Source organism: Diceros bicornis, chromosome 20 (assembly GCF_020826845.1).
Source record: "Diceros bicornis minor isolate mBicDic1 chromosome 20, mDicBic1.mat.cur, whole genome shotgun sequence".
In the NCBI taxonomy this organism is placed as follows: Eukaryota; Metazoa; Chordata; class Mammalia; order Perissodactyla; family Rhinocerotidae; genus Diceros; species Diceros bicornis.
In genome coordinates, this window is record NC_080759.1 from 30920798 (window position 1) to 30937242 (window position 16445).

General features: G+C 37.6%; 1 protein-coding gene across 1 annotated transcript in view; it reads left to right on the plus strand.

The window, feature by feature from the left end:
• LIFR (LIF receptor subunit alpha) overlaps window positions 1–16445 on the plus strand; it is a 69781-nt gene that overhangs the window by 25164 nt on the left and 28172 nt on the right. Inside the window, exons 4-7 of the mRNA XM_058564202.1 lie at window positions 2039–2181; window positions 7505–7668; window positions 12963–13137; window positions 14967–15221. Coding sequence (XP_058420185.1) covers window positions 2039–2181; window positions 7505–7668; window positions 12963–13137; window positions 14967–15221 — 737 coding nt within the window. The remainder of the gene's footprint in view (window positions 1–2038; window positions 2182–7504; window positions 7669–12962; window positions 13138–14966; window positions 15222–16445) is intronic.

The window sequence follows — 16445 nt, forward strand, 5'->3', positions numbered from 1 at the left end:
CAGGTTCCTCTTTATCATGCTCCTCTGCCGTCTTAGCATGTGATCTCATGGTTCAAGATGATGCTTGAGGAGCGTCTATCATGCCTGCATTCCAGAAAGCAGGAAGGAAAAGAAGGATGATTTTCTTTAAGGAGACCTCTAAGAAGTCCCACACAACACCTCTGCTTATGTAGTATTGGCAGAACTTAGTCAAAGGGCTAAATCTATTTCCATAAGAGGCTGGGCAGTATGTTCTCCTAGCTGGATGGCAATATGCCCAGATAAACCTTGGGTTGATGTTATTAAGGAAAAGCAGGAAATGGACATTAGGAGGCAAGTGGCAGTTTCTGTCACACCACCTTTCCCTCTCAGGTAATTTTGGAGTGGGCTAGAAGCTCTGAAGCCTGGAGTTGAGGCCTTTGGGCTACATGCAAGCCAGAACATTCTCCTTGCTTTTGCCTAATCCCAGCTGGGCTCTGAGTAGCTTAGCAATGCAGAGGAGTTCCAGCACAGCAGCTGCAAGCCCCAGTGTGCGGATGAGTGGTCCTCATGTAAATTGATGTAAATGTGTATTTAAATACACTCAGATTTTTTCCCATTCAGTGTACATTTATTGAGCATTAGTCTAAGCATTGTGATAGTTTATCAGCCAGGATGAGCTCAGTTGTATTGCAGAAACAACCCTCAAATCTTATTTTCTGCTGTGAAACTAGAGGATTGTTTGCTGCTGTATTCTGTATTCTGCCCCACGTGTCTCCCTTAGAGCCCAGGCCTAGGAGTCCCTCACGCTCTGCACATCATGACAGGGGAAGGAGGGGGCACAGCCTGTGCTATTTTAGAACTTCCTTCTGAAGTGGTGGATGTGACTTTCACTCACATTTCTCTGCTAATAAAGTCACATTGCCATGCCTTGCTGCAGAGGAGCAAGGAAGTGCAGTCCTACTGTGAATCTAGGAGGGGAGAAGCTGAAAAATTTGGTAAATAGCACTAATGACTACACAGGCCTCACAGAGAGGATGTTTTTCTGGCTCCCCAGGAGTTCACAAGAAACAAATCATGACAGAGCTGTGGGTTAAGTGCTGTCAGAATTACCTGTGAAGGGCTGAGGGAGCATTGACTAAGGGGTGTGGGGGTCCAGAGAGGCTGTCAGAGGTGTGCTTGTGGAGTAGGAATACTCGATTTTCTCAGCAGAAGGACAGAAGGACAGTCCAGCCTGAAAGAATATTGGGTACAACGGCGTGATCATATGAAATAGCACGATTTAGAGAATTCAGGTAGTTTTGTGTTGCTGGCACCTAATGAAGCCTCACCATGTGAGGTTGAGAGAGTGAGTCGCAGTCCTGAGTGAGTGATGTGAAGAGGCCTGTGCGGGGCGGGGGTGCGGGAGGCACTGAAAGTCCCTTTGCTTGAATTAAAATTTTCATGGGAAGTTAGAAATGTACATGAATAACAATAAAAAGAATGTAAATATGCTCTATAGGGATACGAAGGGCCATGGAATCACAGAGTTAAAAATCACTGTTGTCTAAGAGCGTTTTGAAAGCAGAGCAGACAAGGAAGTTTTGTTCACAGTGAGCCATGAGCCGAGGCGGAGGAGCGGACAGATTGAGGGTGTGTTTGAGGGGCGACAAGTAGCCAGGTTCCTTTCTGTCCTCAGTGTCTGTCGAGCACTCTCTTAGTGTGGGGCCCTGTGGTGGTCTGGTCTAGAAGTGTGGGCTGCGTAGGGGGCGGGGCGTGTGTAGGGGGAGGTAAGGGAAGGGAGGCAGAGGGAAGGTTGGGTGGGAGTTTGAAGGGCATGCTAAAATCCTAAGTTTCCTGAAAGAATCATCTGTGCTACTCACTTGACTTTCTGGTACCATCTGGTTATTTTTCATACCACCATGTTGATGCGTTTACCATTAACTTCTCTTTTTTAAGTCTTAAAACGCAGTATAACCTATCATTTTTTTGTATACAAAAAAGCATAAAGTATTTTCCAGTGCATTTTGTGTTAATGAAGTTTTTATGAAAATTGTACTATTAATTTTATCTAATTAAAAATTAATTTCTTATATTGCAGATCCTATTCTTCTTGTTATCCATCGGAGAAAACAAATACTAAAATCCCAGCTCTTTCACCTGGTGATCATGAAATAGTGATAAACCCTCTACGTGATTTTGGAAGTTCTATAAGTAAATTCATGCTCAGTGAAAAAAACGTTTGTAAGTATTTGAAAAGAAAATTGATTTGAAAGTAACTTGGAACAGCGCCTTTGTTACTATTGTGGTACTTTATAACTGGCAGAAATTTGACATTCTGTTGCATTTCAGCGGTTACATTAATGCTTTCATTTACCCAGCAACCTTACTGTGGCTGGTAGAGCATGGCTGAGATCAGGAAGGAAGCAAACTTCTTCTCTAGCGATCTAAATAGATGTGACAGAGTTCAAGATCCTTCCCTCGGGTGGATCCTTTGTTCCCAGCCCCTGGGCTTCGTTGATTCCTCTGCACCTCTCAGAATTTCTCAGGTGTCCCTTCTCTAGGAAATAGTCTTTGACCACCCCCTCCCAGAGGAGACCCCATTCCTTTCTTAGCATTCCCTTAGGCAATCTGTATTTCTCTCTTGTGGCATTTCTCATAATTGCATCAGTAATTTATTATGTAATTAGGTGCTTACTGTGTGTCTCCTCCACAAGAAAATAGGTTCTGTGAGGACCAGGCCTTTGTCTTCTACATCCAGCCCCTCGCCCAGTGCCTTGCCCAGAGCAGGCGTCTTCTATAAACGTGTTGACTGAATGCCTAGGGCATTTGCTACATGCTGAATTTGAAGCCAGAAATAAACCCAGGCTGACAGAGATGGGAATTTTGCTATGCAGTGAGACCTTGAAAACCCCAGTAGTCTTGACTGTTTTAGTAGTGGGGTAAGCAGGTTTGTTGGCTCCTGACAACTATTATGGGATGGTATCGTAATGATGTTATAATGAATCTTGTAAGGATGACTGTCTTTGAAGCAAGAGAAAGAAAATATAATTAACTTGGTGATCTGTCCAGTTTTATGGATAGGATGCATGTTTGGAGTGGTCTGTGTCTGACATAGCACCGATTTTGAAAGGACAATACAAAGCGTGCTGTCCAGGAATTAGAATCTGCCCCATTTTCTGGCTGAAGTGTTGTCTGGGTGAAGTGCTACTTATGGCTGTCTTTCAAGATAAAGAGAGAAGAGCCCTGTTTGTTATTTTCTTTCTGTTGTTTGATCTGTGTGACATTGTTTTGTACAGGTCAGCCATGATCCCAGTACCCACTGAGAAATACTGTTAACACTTAAATGTATTTTCTGTGCATATGCATATAAACAGTAAGGTTCCTATTACTTTATAAGCTGCTTAACAGAAGACATAGATTGATTTTCATGTTGTTATCTAAATAAATCTGTGTTATTTTTACAGACTGCCTAGTATGCATTTGAATGGAGGTACCCTAATTACTTTAAGTGATTGATTATTAACATTGAGATTTTTATTTCCAGTTTTTCGGTGTTATAACCAAATGCTTTAACGAACGTCTTTTGCACATAGATGTTTCTGAACTTGTGTGATAATTTCCTTAGGCTAAATTCCTAGAATTGAGAATGCTGCATTAAAGACATTCCCTTTTTTGTGGCTTTTGATATCCATTGCCAGTTGTTCTCCAACAGTTTTGAATCTCTTTGCATTCCCACAAACGTTATATTAGAGGGTACTTGTTGTTCCACATCCTTGCCGGGACTGGGTATTGTCCATCTCTCTTAGTTTTGCTAAGAGTTCAATCAGTTTCAATCTGATGGCCCCCAGATTTTAGCACTGTTGTTTTTGCTTTTCTGTGGTTACGTTTTAAAAAAAATTATCATTCATTTTTACTCTTTTCTGAACTATTTGTATCCTTTGTAAATCTTCTGTTGAAATTAATCTTTTTCCTCATCAGTTCACCTCATCTCTATACTGTGGTTGTTAATTCTGTCATATTTGCTACAAATATTTTTCCAAGTGTAAAATGTAAACTTTGTGGTATTCTTCACACTACAGGTTTTCATTTTTATATAATAGAATCCCTTGCTATTTTTCTTTATGAGTTTTTGATTTTGTTATCATGCTTGATTTAAATCTTTCATCCATCTGGAATTATTTTATAGTAAGGTATGACGAATATAACTTAATTTTATTCCAGATTTAAAAAAAATTCCCCAGAACTCTGTCAGAGAGCTGGTTTATGTTGTCTGATTTCTCAGTAGGTATCGAGAAGGTCCTTTCTGGGAAGCTACTTGAAGATGACAGTGTTAGGCAGAAAGAATGAGAAAGGCAGATCATGACAGACTCTAGGTGACTTATTAGATTAATCGTTCCTTGTTTTTACATATCATGTGATTTGTTGATAGCATTTTTAATAATAATGGACCTGATTGTGATTAGAATATTAGATTAACAATATCCGAATACTAAGATATTTCTACTACTAAGGAAGTACCGATAAGAAAATTGAAAAGCAAATTAGATGAATGTAAGAGAGGGAGGTCAAATCTCTGAGCACCTACTATGTGCACGAGAAGCTGTGAAATGATAGTGCAGCTGTGCATTAGAGGATCTGGGTTCTTTGGCGATTTGCTGTTAAATAAAAGTGTGAGAAATTAAGTTTTCTCCAGATCTTAAGATGCTTTCAAAAGTAGACATATAAAGCAAACAAGATATTTAACATACGTGTGTGTGTGTGTATATATATATATATATATATATATATATATATATATAAAGCTTCTAATTAACAAGGACAAGCACAAAAATAAGTCTTTGTAAGACTTATTAAGTTTCTTAAAATAAGCTGAAAATTTGGATCTGTCTGAGACAGAATAAATAAACTGGATCCTGTAAGAGCTGGGGAAGCTCCATTTTCTATGTTCTAAGGCAAAAGGAGAATGGAGGTTACGGGTAAAGATGTACTAGCTTTAAAAAAATAAACAGGACTCATTAAATTTCTTTTGAACTTTCTAGCTGAAAAGTTCCTACTTTCTAGAAGAAAGCAAGCTAACATTGTCCTCCGGTGTCTATTTTAGCTGAAAGGAAATGCAGATGATAGTCCAGGGGAACTTAGGGGAACTCCCCATGTGTACTGTGAAGAAGTTACTATGAAGTAGTGAAAAAAGTATGTGTGTGTGTTTAATCCTTTCATTTGTAATTATGACTATTACTGTCTTTAGCTTGAAATATTGGATATGACTCGTGTTTGGAAGAGTAGCCCACTGCTATTTAGATAAAATGTAAATTATGTGGACTTTTCAGGGAGGGAGGCATTTTAATAGATAAGTGTTGCCTTAGTAAAATACTCCCATGTTTCATAATTTTAAAGTTACTACATCACGACATCTTGAAACATTTGAGAGAACCACGCTCTTGGAAGCCTCTGCTTTGTGTGGTCACACTGGCACCTTGAACTTTCCCTCTTCTGGCACTAAGTCAACTTCCTTCTCCTCGTTTGCTCCTTCTTTTTAAAAGCAGCTTCCCACTTAAAACTTCTCCTATAAAGCATCCTCCGCTGTCCTTATATGGCTGTGTAAATGTTGACTTTGCTCTATCGTTTAGGCTTTAAATCCACATGTTCTGTTTCCCGTACAGCCCTAAACATTGTACGTAAATCCAGTATAGAGCACTGTGGTCAGCAAATTTTAGTTAAATTTATTAAGAACTTATTTTTAAGTTCCAAGACTAATTTATATTGGTTGGCTCTGCTATTTTTGGTATTTTGCACATTCAGCTACCCTATCTCTGTAAACCCCTGCAGTTTGTGCTTCCCATGACTTTATTCACTTGGTCCTTGAGCTTCATGGGGAAGCACCGGGATAGAGATGAGGCCTGAGAACGTGTGTCTCTGGATTTCTTTTAACTTATCTTCACCTTACTGTCCTTTGAGGAGAGAACATGTGAAAAAGAGGCGCAGATTTCTCTGCCCCTCATACCAGAAAGCCTGTGTTTCATAGATGGAACAGGCTCATACCTTGTGTTTTCCACTGATCCAAAAAATTTTAATAATTTACTCATCCCTTACGGGTAGGAAGACTTGAAGATTTTGAAGCATACTTTATTCTCTGGGCTACTCCCCACTTTCTCCCTGTGAGATGCTGTGTCCTCGAGCCTAGTTTTTCTCTTTGCCTTTTGTAATACAGCTTCAGAGCCCACTGCCCTTTCACACTTCTTTCTCCAGTATTGACAGTGACCTCACCAGTGTCAGTGGTCTTTTCTCAGCCTTCCTCTATGAGCTCTGTCTCCTTTGGCCAAGAGGACAGCCTCTTTCTTTTGGTCTCAGCGATCCTGAATTTTCTCTGGTTTCCTTCTGCTTCTATATTATTCCCTCTCAGGATTCTTGCTGGTCTCTGTTTCCCTGAAGGTGTGACTGCCTATTGGTGGCTCTCAAACAAGCTTCAGCTGTTTTATATCTGTGCGTTCATGTTCATTTCTTCAGCTACACTCAGTGAGTTCTTCTTGAGTCTGTATCCACGGTTCTGACTTGTCACCATTCTCGCTCACTGTCTGTAGACCCCCCCATTGACCATCTCCTCTTCCCCTGACACTTTGTCATCCACAGCCAGTCTCCCAAGTCTCTTCATAATGGTCCCTGATTCCTTTTGCTTTTCTTGCTGCTCTCTGGGCTAGAAACTTGAGGAAATCTTAGATGTTTCCCTTTCTCATTGTACTAATCCTTCATTTCTTTGATCCAGTATTTTCTTTGAAATGCCCATCAGATTTTGTCCTTTCATTTCCGTATGTGGCACTATGATCCATATCCTTATCACTCTAGCCAGGCTTTCTCCAGTGGTCTCATACTTAATCACCTACTCTCTTGCTCCATCCCCTGCAGACCATGTTGCACTCCACTGCTAAACTAGCCTTTCTGAAGGACTTCTTAATCCTGCTAAGTCCTTAGATCTGCACAGTACCCTGTTGGCTTCCTTACTCAATGACTTGGTCATTACTACGGTCTTGCTATTTACTGCTACCTGTACCAGTAATAGCTCATTGCATCGTGAAGTGGGTGACTTCCCCCAGGGTGGGGGCCTCTGCCACTGGGAGATAAGTGGGAAGGATGCAGAGAAAACAGATGGAAAGCTTTACTAAGGCAAACTTGCCATATTCCGTTGTTTTCTTAGGCCCGACCTACAGCCATACAAGGGAGGCTCTTTTCTTTCTCTCTGATGTTGCCTACTTAAAGCTTCCAGATCGAATGACACTAGAGTATTGTGGGAACCTAGTTGCTGTTGGTATTAGAAGACATTATGGATTTGAAACAGCCAGCTGATAAATAATTTTCTTAACTGTGGCTGATGAATCATTGAGAGCTGCTTGTACAAATAAATACATATATTTATTCTCTTTTCAGAATAGGTTCCACAGTTTGCTTTTCATTCTTGATTATTTTTTGATCAGGAAGGAATAGAATTTAAAATTAGTTGATTAATGGAATTACAATTTGAAAAATCATTACTTATTTTACTAAGTTTTATCTTTTGTTTCCTTTTTTTAAGCCTTAATTCCAGACACTCCGGAGATCTTGAATTTGTCTGCTGATTTCCCAACTTCTACATTACACCTAAAGTGGAATGACAGGGGTTCTGTTTTTCCACGTCACTCAAATGTCATCTGGGAAATTAAAATTCTACGTAAAAAGAATATGGAAATCGTAAAATTAGTAAGTTTGAACAAAAATAGATTTTTTTCTTGTGACATTAAAGAAACTGAATAATTTTTTAAAGAATTTTAAGGTGGTATCAGTGAACCTTTAGATTATTAAGGAAGTAGATCAGATGTCCTTTCAGGGTTCATTAAAAACTCGACACTATGACTCAAAAATCACTTAATTATTAAAATAATGTGTAACCGTTATAGGAAGTTTAGGAAGTTAAGGGAAGAATAATCCGTGATTCTACTGCTTGAACACAGTAAATTTCATCTTTGTGTATTCCAATCTAGCCTTTTTTATATGCATGTTTTTACATAAATGAAATAAAAGTAGACATATAATTTAGTCTATTTTTATCTTTGTCTAATATTATAAACATAAAAATAAATGTTTTGAAATGTATTTAGCCATAGTAATTATTGAGAAATTTTGTATAGATCTGTAAGTTTAAATCTATCTGAATCTGAAATAATCTTCTTATGTTTATTAGTACTAAATTCTTCAAAATTTTAAACTTTTAATTAGTTTAAATTTCAAATTAAAATTTAACTTTTAAATTAATTTTTCATTTTAATTAAATTTAAATTTAAAATTAATTTTTCTTTCTTCCTCTTTTAATCGTGTTTATGCATGGTTTCTTTATGATCTGTCTTTAGTTTGCCCTTAGTCTAAGGGATAGTGAGAAATAGTAGTGAAAAGTTTTAAAAGCTGGTATGTGGTCATTCTCCCTTTTATCCTTTTACTCTTTTCCTCCTTAATGGATTTTAGCTATGCTTAGTCACAGATTTAAGAATTAGAAGACCATCTCATGATTTTACAATTTATTTACCTAAGTACATAGATAAGACAATAATAATAATAAATAGGATTCTATATTTCATAGTTACTGTCCTATTTTTCCTTTTTGACAGCCTATGTATTACATTCCTAAAATAATAGCAGCCACAATTGTAGTTAGCATGATCTAGGCTTCTGGCCTTCCTGACACTGTTGTGAAAGCTCTATGTGTGTTAATTCCTTGTATCTTCACAACTGGCTCATGAGTGAGGCACTGTTAACATCATCCCCATTTTACAGATGAAGATACAGAGTCATAGGAAGACATGAAGTGGTGGAGCCAAGACTCGAACCTAGGGAGTTTGGTTCCAGAGTCTGTGCTCTTTCTTAATCACTACAATTTATGTTATGTAAAAAGTATATTCATCTTCATCTAAGATGTCCCGCTTTTCACCTGTCCAAATTGAACACACTTTTCCAGACCCAGGTCAAATCCTACCCCATATTTTAAAGCCCATCCTAATTACCTCAGCCTAAAATGCTCTCTCTTTTCTTGAATTTTAGTGATAGTTCTTGACTGTCAATCTCATTTGCAGCTGGCTTTGATTTAGCTCTACTATTGTTGTCTTAAAACTATCACTTATTTAAAATTGTATTGTGTAGCTTTTTATTGTGGCCTAACCTTTTGTATTCTGGGTTACTACTTACTGGCTTACGGTGATTTCTTAAAACTTCCTTTTTCTCATTTATAAAGGGGTGCTAATATTTGCTCTAGTAAATGATATGATGTTTATAAAGCTACTAAACAACCATTAGTTGTCATTACTTTCTTCGGGTGCTAGATTTTTTTTTTAAACTAACTTAGGGATGCTAGAATAAGAGGGATACTCTTGGAAGTATGAGTGAAATCAAACATAAATGAATGGAAATATTATTCTAAGGTCATAGAACTCATTGCCACAAGACAGCAATGGCAGGGTAGTAGTTCCCTTCTTTTGGGAATATGATCTGTGAAGAAAAATCTTTGGATGGGGAAATACAGCAAGAGGCAAAAAAAAAATAGAACAAATTAATTTTAAAAAGTGAAATATAAGAGGGTAAATGATCCAGGTCTATAGTAAAATGTGACATTTATTATAATTATATGTTGTTAATATCAGTATTTAAAGCAGAATTGCTTATAATCAGTCATTTTGTGACAGGTTAGAATGCTATTATCTTGTAATATTTTAAAGATCAAGAATACTGTACGTTAGTGTTTAATTTATAAGTTTCATTTCCAGTGTTTCATTTATAACTTGATGATTTCTGCGCCCACAGCCTGGCATATAGCCGTGGAAGCTGTGCACAGCGCAGCCCAGGGTGTGAATGACGCCTGGGGCTTATGTGGCACCCCCCCATTTTTCTCTTCCTGTCAACAACCAATTTCAGTTCTTTTAGCTGTCTCTTTTATTATTTATCTCCACTTTTCCGAATAGTATGCTTATCTTGCTTTAAAAAAAATTTTTTTTTTTTTTCAGTTTTGAGCGATATTCTGTTAACTTCCCACAATGGAAAATGAGAATTTAGTTCCCTCTTAACTCCCCGCCCAGGCACAGACACTGGCGTGCTTGTGTGCTCTCCCTCTCTCTCTCTCTCTCTCTTATATTTCCTATCTTTTTCCAGTACTGTTCTGTTATAATTTTTGGTAGACCAGTGTTCATTGTTGGTATTATGATTATGTAAACACTATCCAAAACTGAACCAAGTAGTGTTTACTATTTCTACTTGTCCTTTTTTTTGGTATGACTTCTTGTATTGTCTTGTATTTTTAGTTTTACTTGTCTGCTTCATTAATTCAATCCTAAATTCTGTCCAGGTTGTATGAATCTCCTCTCAAAAGTGTTCAAACATACTAGTATTTTATCAATTTTATCTTTGTGAATAAATCTCTCTGAGAGTCTTCTGACTTGCTTCCCAACCCTTTTCATGTAAGGGCTGACATAGGTCCTGATAATATTCATGTAGCACGGAGTGTGGTAAATAGCTGAAGATTCTTGTGACCAGAGGTGTCACAGGAGCTCCAGCAGCCTCAATTCCCACCAGCCAGTGCTAGGTTTGAAGAGATTAATATTAACTTAGGTATATCCATAACCCATTCAAGACAAACCTAAGTGTCTTTTGGCACATTTATTAGGAAGCTGTGGTCCAAGTGGTCTCCATCATCACCTAGGGGATTCCTTTTACCTTTTTCTTGTGATGAATCCTCTTTTTCCTGAATTCCCTGTCTTCCTCTATTTCCTCTTTTTGGTGGAAGTATAGATTCTAATAGTTATTTGCTATATATTGTAGATACTCTGTTATTTACAATGGTAGCTTGTAGATTTTTTTCTTTTAATTTAAATTAGTTGCCAGCAAAATTTAAAAGACTATCAGTTCCAAATGTTGAGAAGATGTAGAACAATTGGAACTTGCATACACTTCTGAGAGGAATGTAAATGCTACTTGATGAATACATTGAGAGACAACATTTCTGAAAATGCCTTTATTCTGCACTTACTCATGATGCTAGTTTAGCTGGGTATAGAATCCTAGGTTGGGAAATTTTCTCAAGATTTTGAATACATTGTCCCGTTTGTTTCTTATTGTGGATCTATCTTCATCTGTTGTGCTGGACACACATTGGATCTCTTTCAGTCTGAAAACACCTCTGTCAGGTTAGGAAATTTTCTTATTTTATGTCTTTGATTTCCTTATCTCTATTTTCTCCTTTTTTTCTCAGAACTTCTGTTTTTTAGAAATTGCACCTTCTAGACTGGTCCTCTGATTGTCTTATCATTCCTACTTTTCATCTGTATTTTGCTCTATTTTCTGAGCAATTTTTCCTAAAGTTTATCTTGCAGTCCTGCTATTAAATTTCTATTAATATATTTTTTAATTTAGAAGAGATCCCTTTTTTATTCTATCTGTCTTTTGTTTTTAATATATCCTTGTTATTTCATGGATACGATATCTCTTCTTATCTCTGAAGATATCAGAGATTAAAAAAATCTTTTTTCTTTTTCTGCAGTCTGTTTCTTCAAGCTGCTTTTTTCTTTATTTTGATCTTTGACTTTCATAATAGAACTTTTTCTCCACTTTCTGGTCATCTGGTTACTGCTCATATTTAAGTGAGTGGCTCTTAAAAAATAAAAAAAAATCTAACTGGAATTTCTGTTTGCCTGGATGGGATTTGTTGACTGTGGCTTCATTACGGGTGATTAGGATGGGCTATCTGGTTGGCAAAATCTTAATATTATTATTTTAGGTTTTTATTTTGACCTGTGAAATGCACCATAAAAGTTTGTTTAGACTCTTACTTGGTGAGTTTGAACTGGGCCCTCAGTATCCTGGAAGCTGAGTAGAGAAAGAAGGCAGGAGTGCCCTAGCCTTCAGAATGCATAGGTTAGCAATCCCCCTGTTTTTGGGACAGTAGTCCCCATTCTCAACTCTTCCTAAAGTTCTTCAATCCAGAGGTATTCTGTTTTACTTTTCCAGAGCATAAATCTCTATTCTCCTGCCAAGCTGAGGGGTAGTCCTTTGGTAGCATAGAATAATGGAGGGGATCTGGGTGTCTTACATATCTTCAAATAACTTTCAATCAGCCTTCCTGTTTTGCACCTCACCTTCACTGTGCATTTCCAGGGGAACCTGGTGTAGCCACTTTCTTAGCCCTTTGGCATGCCTATGATAGAAATCAGGTTATTTCTGGCTTTCCCATTGGAGGCTTAAGATTCAGCTTTCTCAGGTCTTCTGAGTCAGTTACTATTGTCCATCTGCTTTCCATTGTCCAAAATTTTATTGGTGTTGGTTCTTCTCCTATTTTTTGCCCTAGTGCATCTGTACCTTAAAGAAAAATTCTGTGTACTCTTGTTTTAGTGGGATTTCAGTTGGTAAGAGAGAAGGAAATACATTTATTTAATCTATTCTCTTTAACTGGAAGTCCCAAGGTCTCTTTTAGTACATCCTCAGTATATGATTGAAATCTTACCCATTTTTCACAATGTAGATTAATATTTTATATTATTATAAGTTGCATATTTAAAAAATAAAATTTTAAATATATAATGCTTATATAAAAAACAAATCCAGTCTAAAATAATAATTTATTTTGTTGAAATGCTGCCCCTCTCTTTGACTTTAATTTTTGAAGGTACAAACCCATTAATTATTTTTTCTCCATGAAAAATGGAGATCATTTTAGATATTGTATATTTTCTTGTGAACTGTATTGAATGTTTTGGGATATCCACATCTTGTGTAATAATGCAGTAGGGCCTAAAGAAGAAGAAGTAAACATAAATGAATCCATGATTATTGTTGCTATACCTCTCCTTATAGTAATGCCTTATGCCTTATAGAAAACAGAGACAGTTTTATAAAAGGACAAACCTTTAACTTACTTAACTGGTGATTGTATATAGTCTATTGTGTTTTTTAATCCTAAAGGAAAGCAGAACATATCACCACTTGGAAATATAATTTTGTGTTTGTGTTCATTTTCTTAGGTGACCCACAACACAACTCTGAATGGTAAAGATACAGTTCATCACTGGAGTTGGACCTCGGACATGCCCTTGGAGTGTGCCACTCATTCTGTGGGAATTAGATGCTACATTGATGATCCTCATTTCTCAGGTCGCAAAGAGTGGAGTGACTGGAGCCTGCTGAAGAATGTTTCTTGTAAGCTTATATTAAAGACTTTTTGTTTCAAATGAATTAGGTTAATCTTGCTTAAGGGTAAGCTTTAGTTTAAGCTTTCAGTTCTCTGAAGCCCATTTGGCTGCATGAGGGTCACCTGGGGGTCTTCTAAGTCCCCCATCCCAGAACATTTTGATTCAAAAGTCTAAGATAGGCTTCAGGAATCTGTATTTTTAAAGAACTTTCTGAGTGATTGGATAAACATCCAGGTTTGAAAACCACCGTGGTAGGCACTGAAGAACATTTGAAAATTATATGCAGGTGGTAAGTCTATATTTAAAAAAAAAAAAATGGCTCCCAATTTCTCACCCACAGAGCAGACTCCTGTGAGCTGCTGAGTTATTGCAGAGAACATGGTAATCTGCAAGTATACCAGAAATCATCTGTACAGTGAATACAACTCATATGCAGGTAGAATGTTGGCAGTGTGAGAGAGGGCCTGGGAAACTGTTGACAATAAAATGACGTCCTTGAAAAGGCTGATAATCATTGTAGATGGTCCATTCTAGTGACAGCATGGGGAAGCAGACCAGAGGGAGGAAGAACTGGAAGAAGGTACGTAAGGAGAATCTGGGTACAGTTCAGCAGAAGACAATGAAGGTGTAAACCAGGACCCTTGGGTCTAGAGATGAAAAGGGGGAAAAGGTGTGAAAACACTAGAGAGACAGAATTAGAATTAGTGACTGTGCATTTGGTCAGGGAGAAATAGAGCCAAAGATGACTGTTAGTTTGTGCAGCTGGGTAGCTGGTGGTGTGGTTCACTGAGACAGAAAATAGCTGAACACATTAGGTGGGAAGGATAAATTTCATTCTTAATGTGTTGAACTTGAGGTGCTTATGAAGCGTCTGGGTGGCAGTGTGTCATAGGCAGTCAGAAATACAAGTTTGGCACCCAGGTGATTAGTTGGAGCTGGAGATACGTGTTTGAGAATCGTCAGTGTATATGTGATGTGATGTGGAGGTTAACATAACTCAGGGAAAGGGGAATGGGAACCAGAGACATATCCCCTAGAAACTTGTATGTCTGAGGATAGCGTGGAAGAAAAAGACGCCAGCAAAGGAAACAGCAGCCAGAAGGTTAAGAGTAGCCCAGGAGAGAACAATGTTCTGGAACCCAAGGGAAGGGAGTTTTGAGAAGGAAGACTTTAGGCAACGTACCAGATGCTGTGGAAATCAAAGGGAAAGACTCCTGAGAAGTGGCCATTGGATTGAGCACTTGGGCCAGCGAGCCACTCTAGTAGAACGGTCAGGGTAGAAGCCAGATTGCAGTAGATTAAATAGGTGAAAGGAGACTAGAGGTAATTAAAAAGATTGGCTATTTAGGACAAAAAAAAAAGGGGGTATGGCTTTACCTGCAGAGAGTTGGGTTTAAAGAAAAAGTGCTTTTAAGGATGTGGAGTACTTAAATATATATTTAAGCTGATGGAAAGTAAGAAGGCTGTTCTAAATACATAGAATCATTTCAAAAGAATGGAATTATTTAATGAGTCCACTTTTTCTTGGTGTGGATTTTTCACATGTGGATATAAACGCAATTAATTTGAACCTTTAGACTTCTTAGACATTAACCTGTGACCTTAGACATTGACCTACCATCCCCTCCACTCCCCCCGCCATCACTCCATCATAAGTAAATAAAACCACACCCCCTTTATTTGTTTTATATGTCTTGCTCCTTTGAAACCTGGGGGGCATACCTTATCTTTGGGCCACCATTATCACGAAGCACGTAACGGTATGTTTGGTATACACTGGGCTGTTTTATGGTAAAAGACTTCTGGGTTATTTATAATTCTTTTTGCTCTTTCTAGGGTCTCCTGATTCTCAGACTAAGGTTTTTCCTCAAGACAAAGTGATACTTGTAGGCTCAGATATAATAGTTTGTTGTGTGACTCGAGATAAAGTTTTATCAGCACAGATTGGCCTAACAAAGTGTCCCCTTATCCATCTTGATGGGAAGAATGTTGCAATCAAGATCCAAAATATTTCCGTTTCTGCAAATAGTGGAACAAATGTGGTTTTCACAACGGAAGATAACATATATGGAACAGTTATTTTTGCAGGATGTAAGTATATAATACTAAGAAGAGTTCTTATTAATCTGTTTTGATCCTCTTTGAAAGCCTTAATGCTTTTTCTGGGGGGGTGAATCTATCTCTTATTTTTTTATTCTTTAATATAAATGATATATGAAAGTACCAGAATTTTTGCTTGTTTTAAGATGAATTCTAAGCTTGTTTTCTATATACCTGCATCTGTCTAACTTATAGGTTTTGTAATAAGATTTGAAACATCCAGCTGCTAATTTTTAAATTCTTATTTAACAGCTTTGTTGAGTCAAGAGTAGTTAGTATATAATATTTCTTAAACCTACATTGTTCAGGAATTATTTCAGATAAATTAATTTCCCACCTAATTAAAGCATACCTTTTTAACATAAGTACCTGAATTAAAGAAATGATAATGATTTTACACAAAATCTTTCAATAACATAATATATGCTTCTCCAACTTTTAAAATAATATATTTGAGGAGAAGAGGGTAGCTGGAGCATGTAGGTAAGAAGACGTCCTTCTTAACTGTGTTCTCTGTGTGATGAGTGCTCTGTAATGCAGGGACATCTTTATTAACATGATGTTCACACCTGAAGTCTAAAGTCCCATGACATTTCCAGAAGTTGTTGTGGGGGACTGCCCTACCTTGTGTTGAATGTCCACAATCTTGGATTTCAGCTTTTTCTGTCCCCTTTCTGGCAACTGTCCTGTGGTGCTGGTGGCCTTGCCTCCAGCCATGCTTCCCTTCCTCCTCACGTTCTGAATCAAAAGGCTCTGCGTTTGGTCTCAGGGTCTCAAGGATAAAGTGTGTGAGATGTAGTGAGTGGGTTTTGTGATTTTCTTTTGATTGCTTAGTGATTTTTCCTGTGCTTTCTTATGATTCTCAGCTGTGCTGTAGATCAGCCGCTCTCAGTCCCTTTTTTCCGTACATAGAAACTTATAAATTACATTCATTTGCTGATATAGATAGCCCCAAGAGAATAACCAGGATTAGGTGCACTTCTCAGCTTGACAGCTATAACTGTACTCTCTTTTTGCCTTCCCTGTAATACATTTTGGAATTCAAGTGAGAGTGAGGTTATGTTGACATTTAAATTTTAGAAAATTGTTTTCTTTCCTAATGGAATTTTAGGAAATGACTTGGAACATTCCTCACAAATGATCATGGAGTCTGAGTTGAGAACCAGTGGTATGTGCAGTGAAAGCGGCCTGATACGGCATACCAAAAAGTGAGAT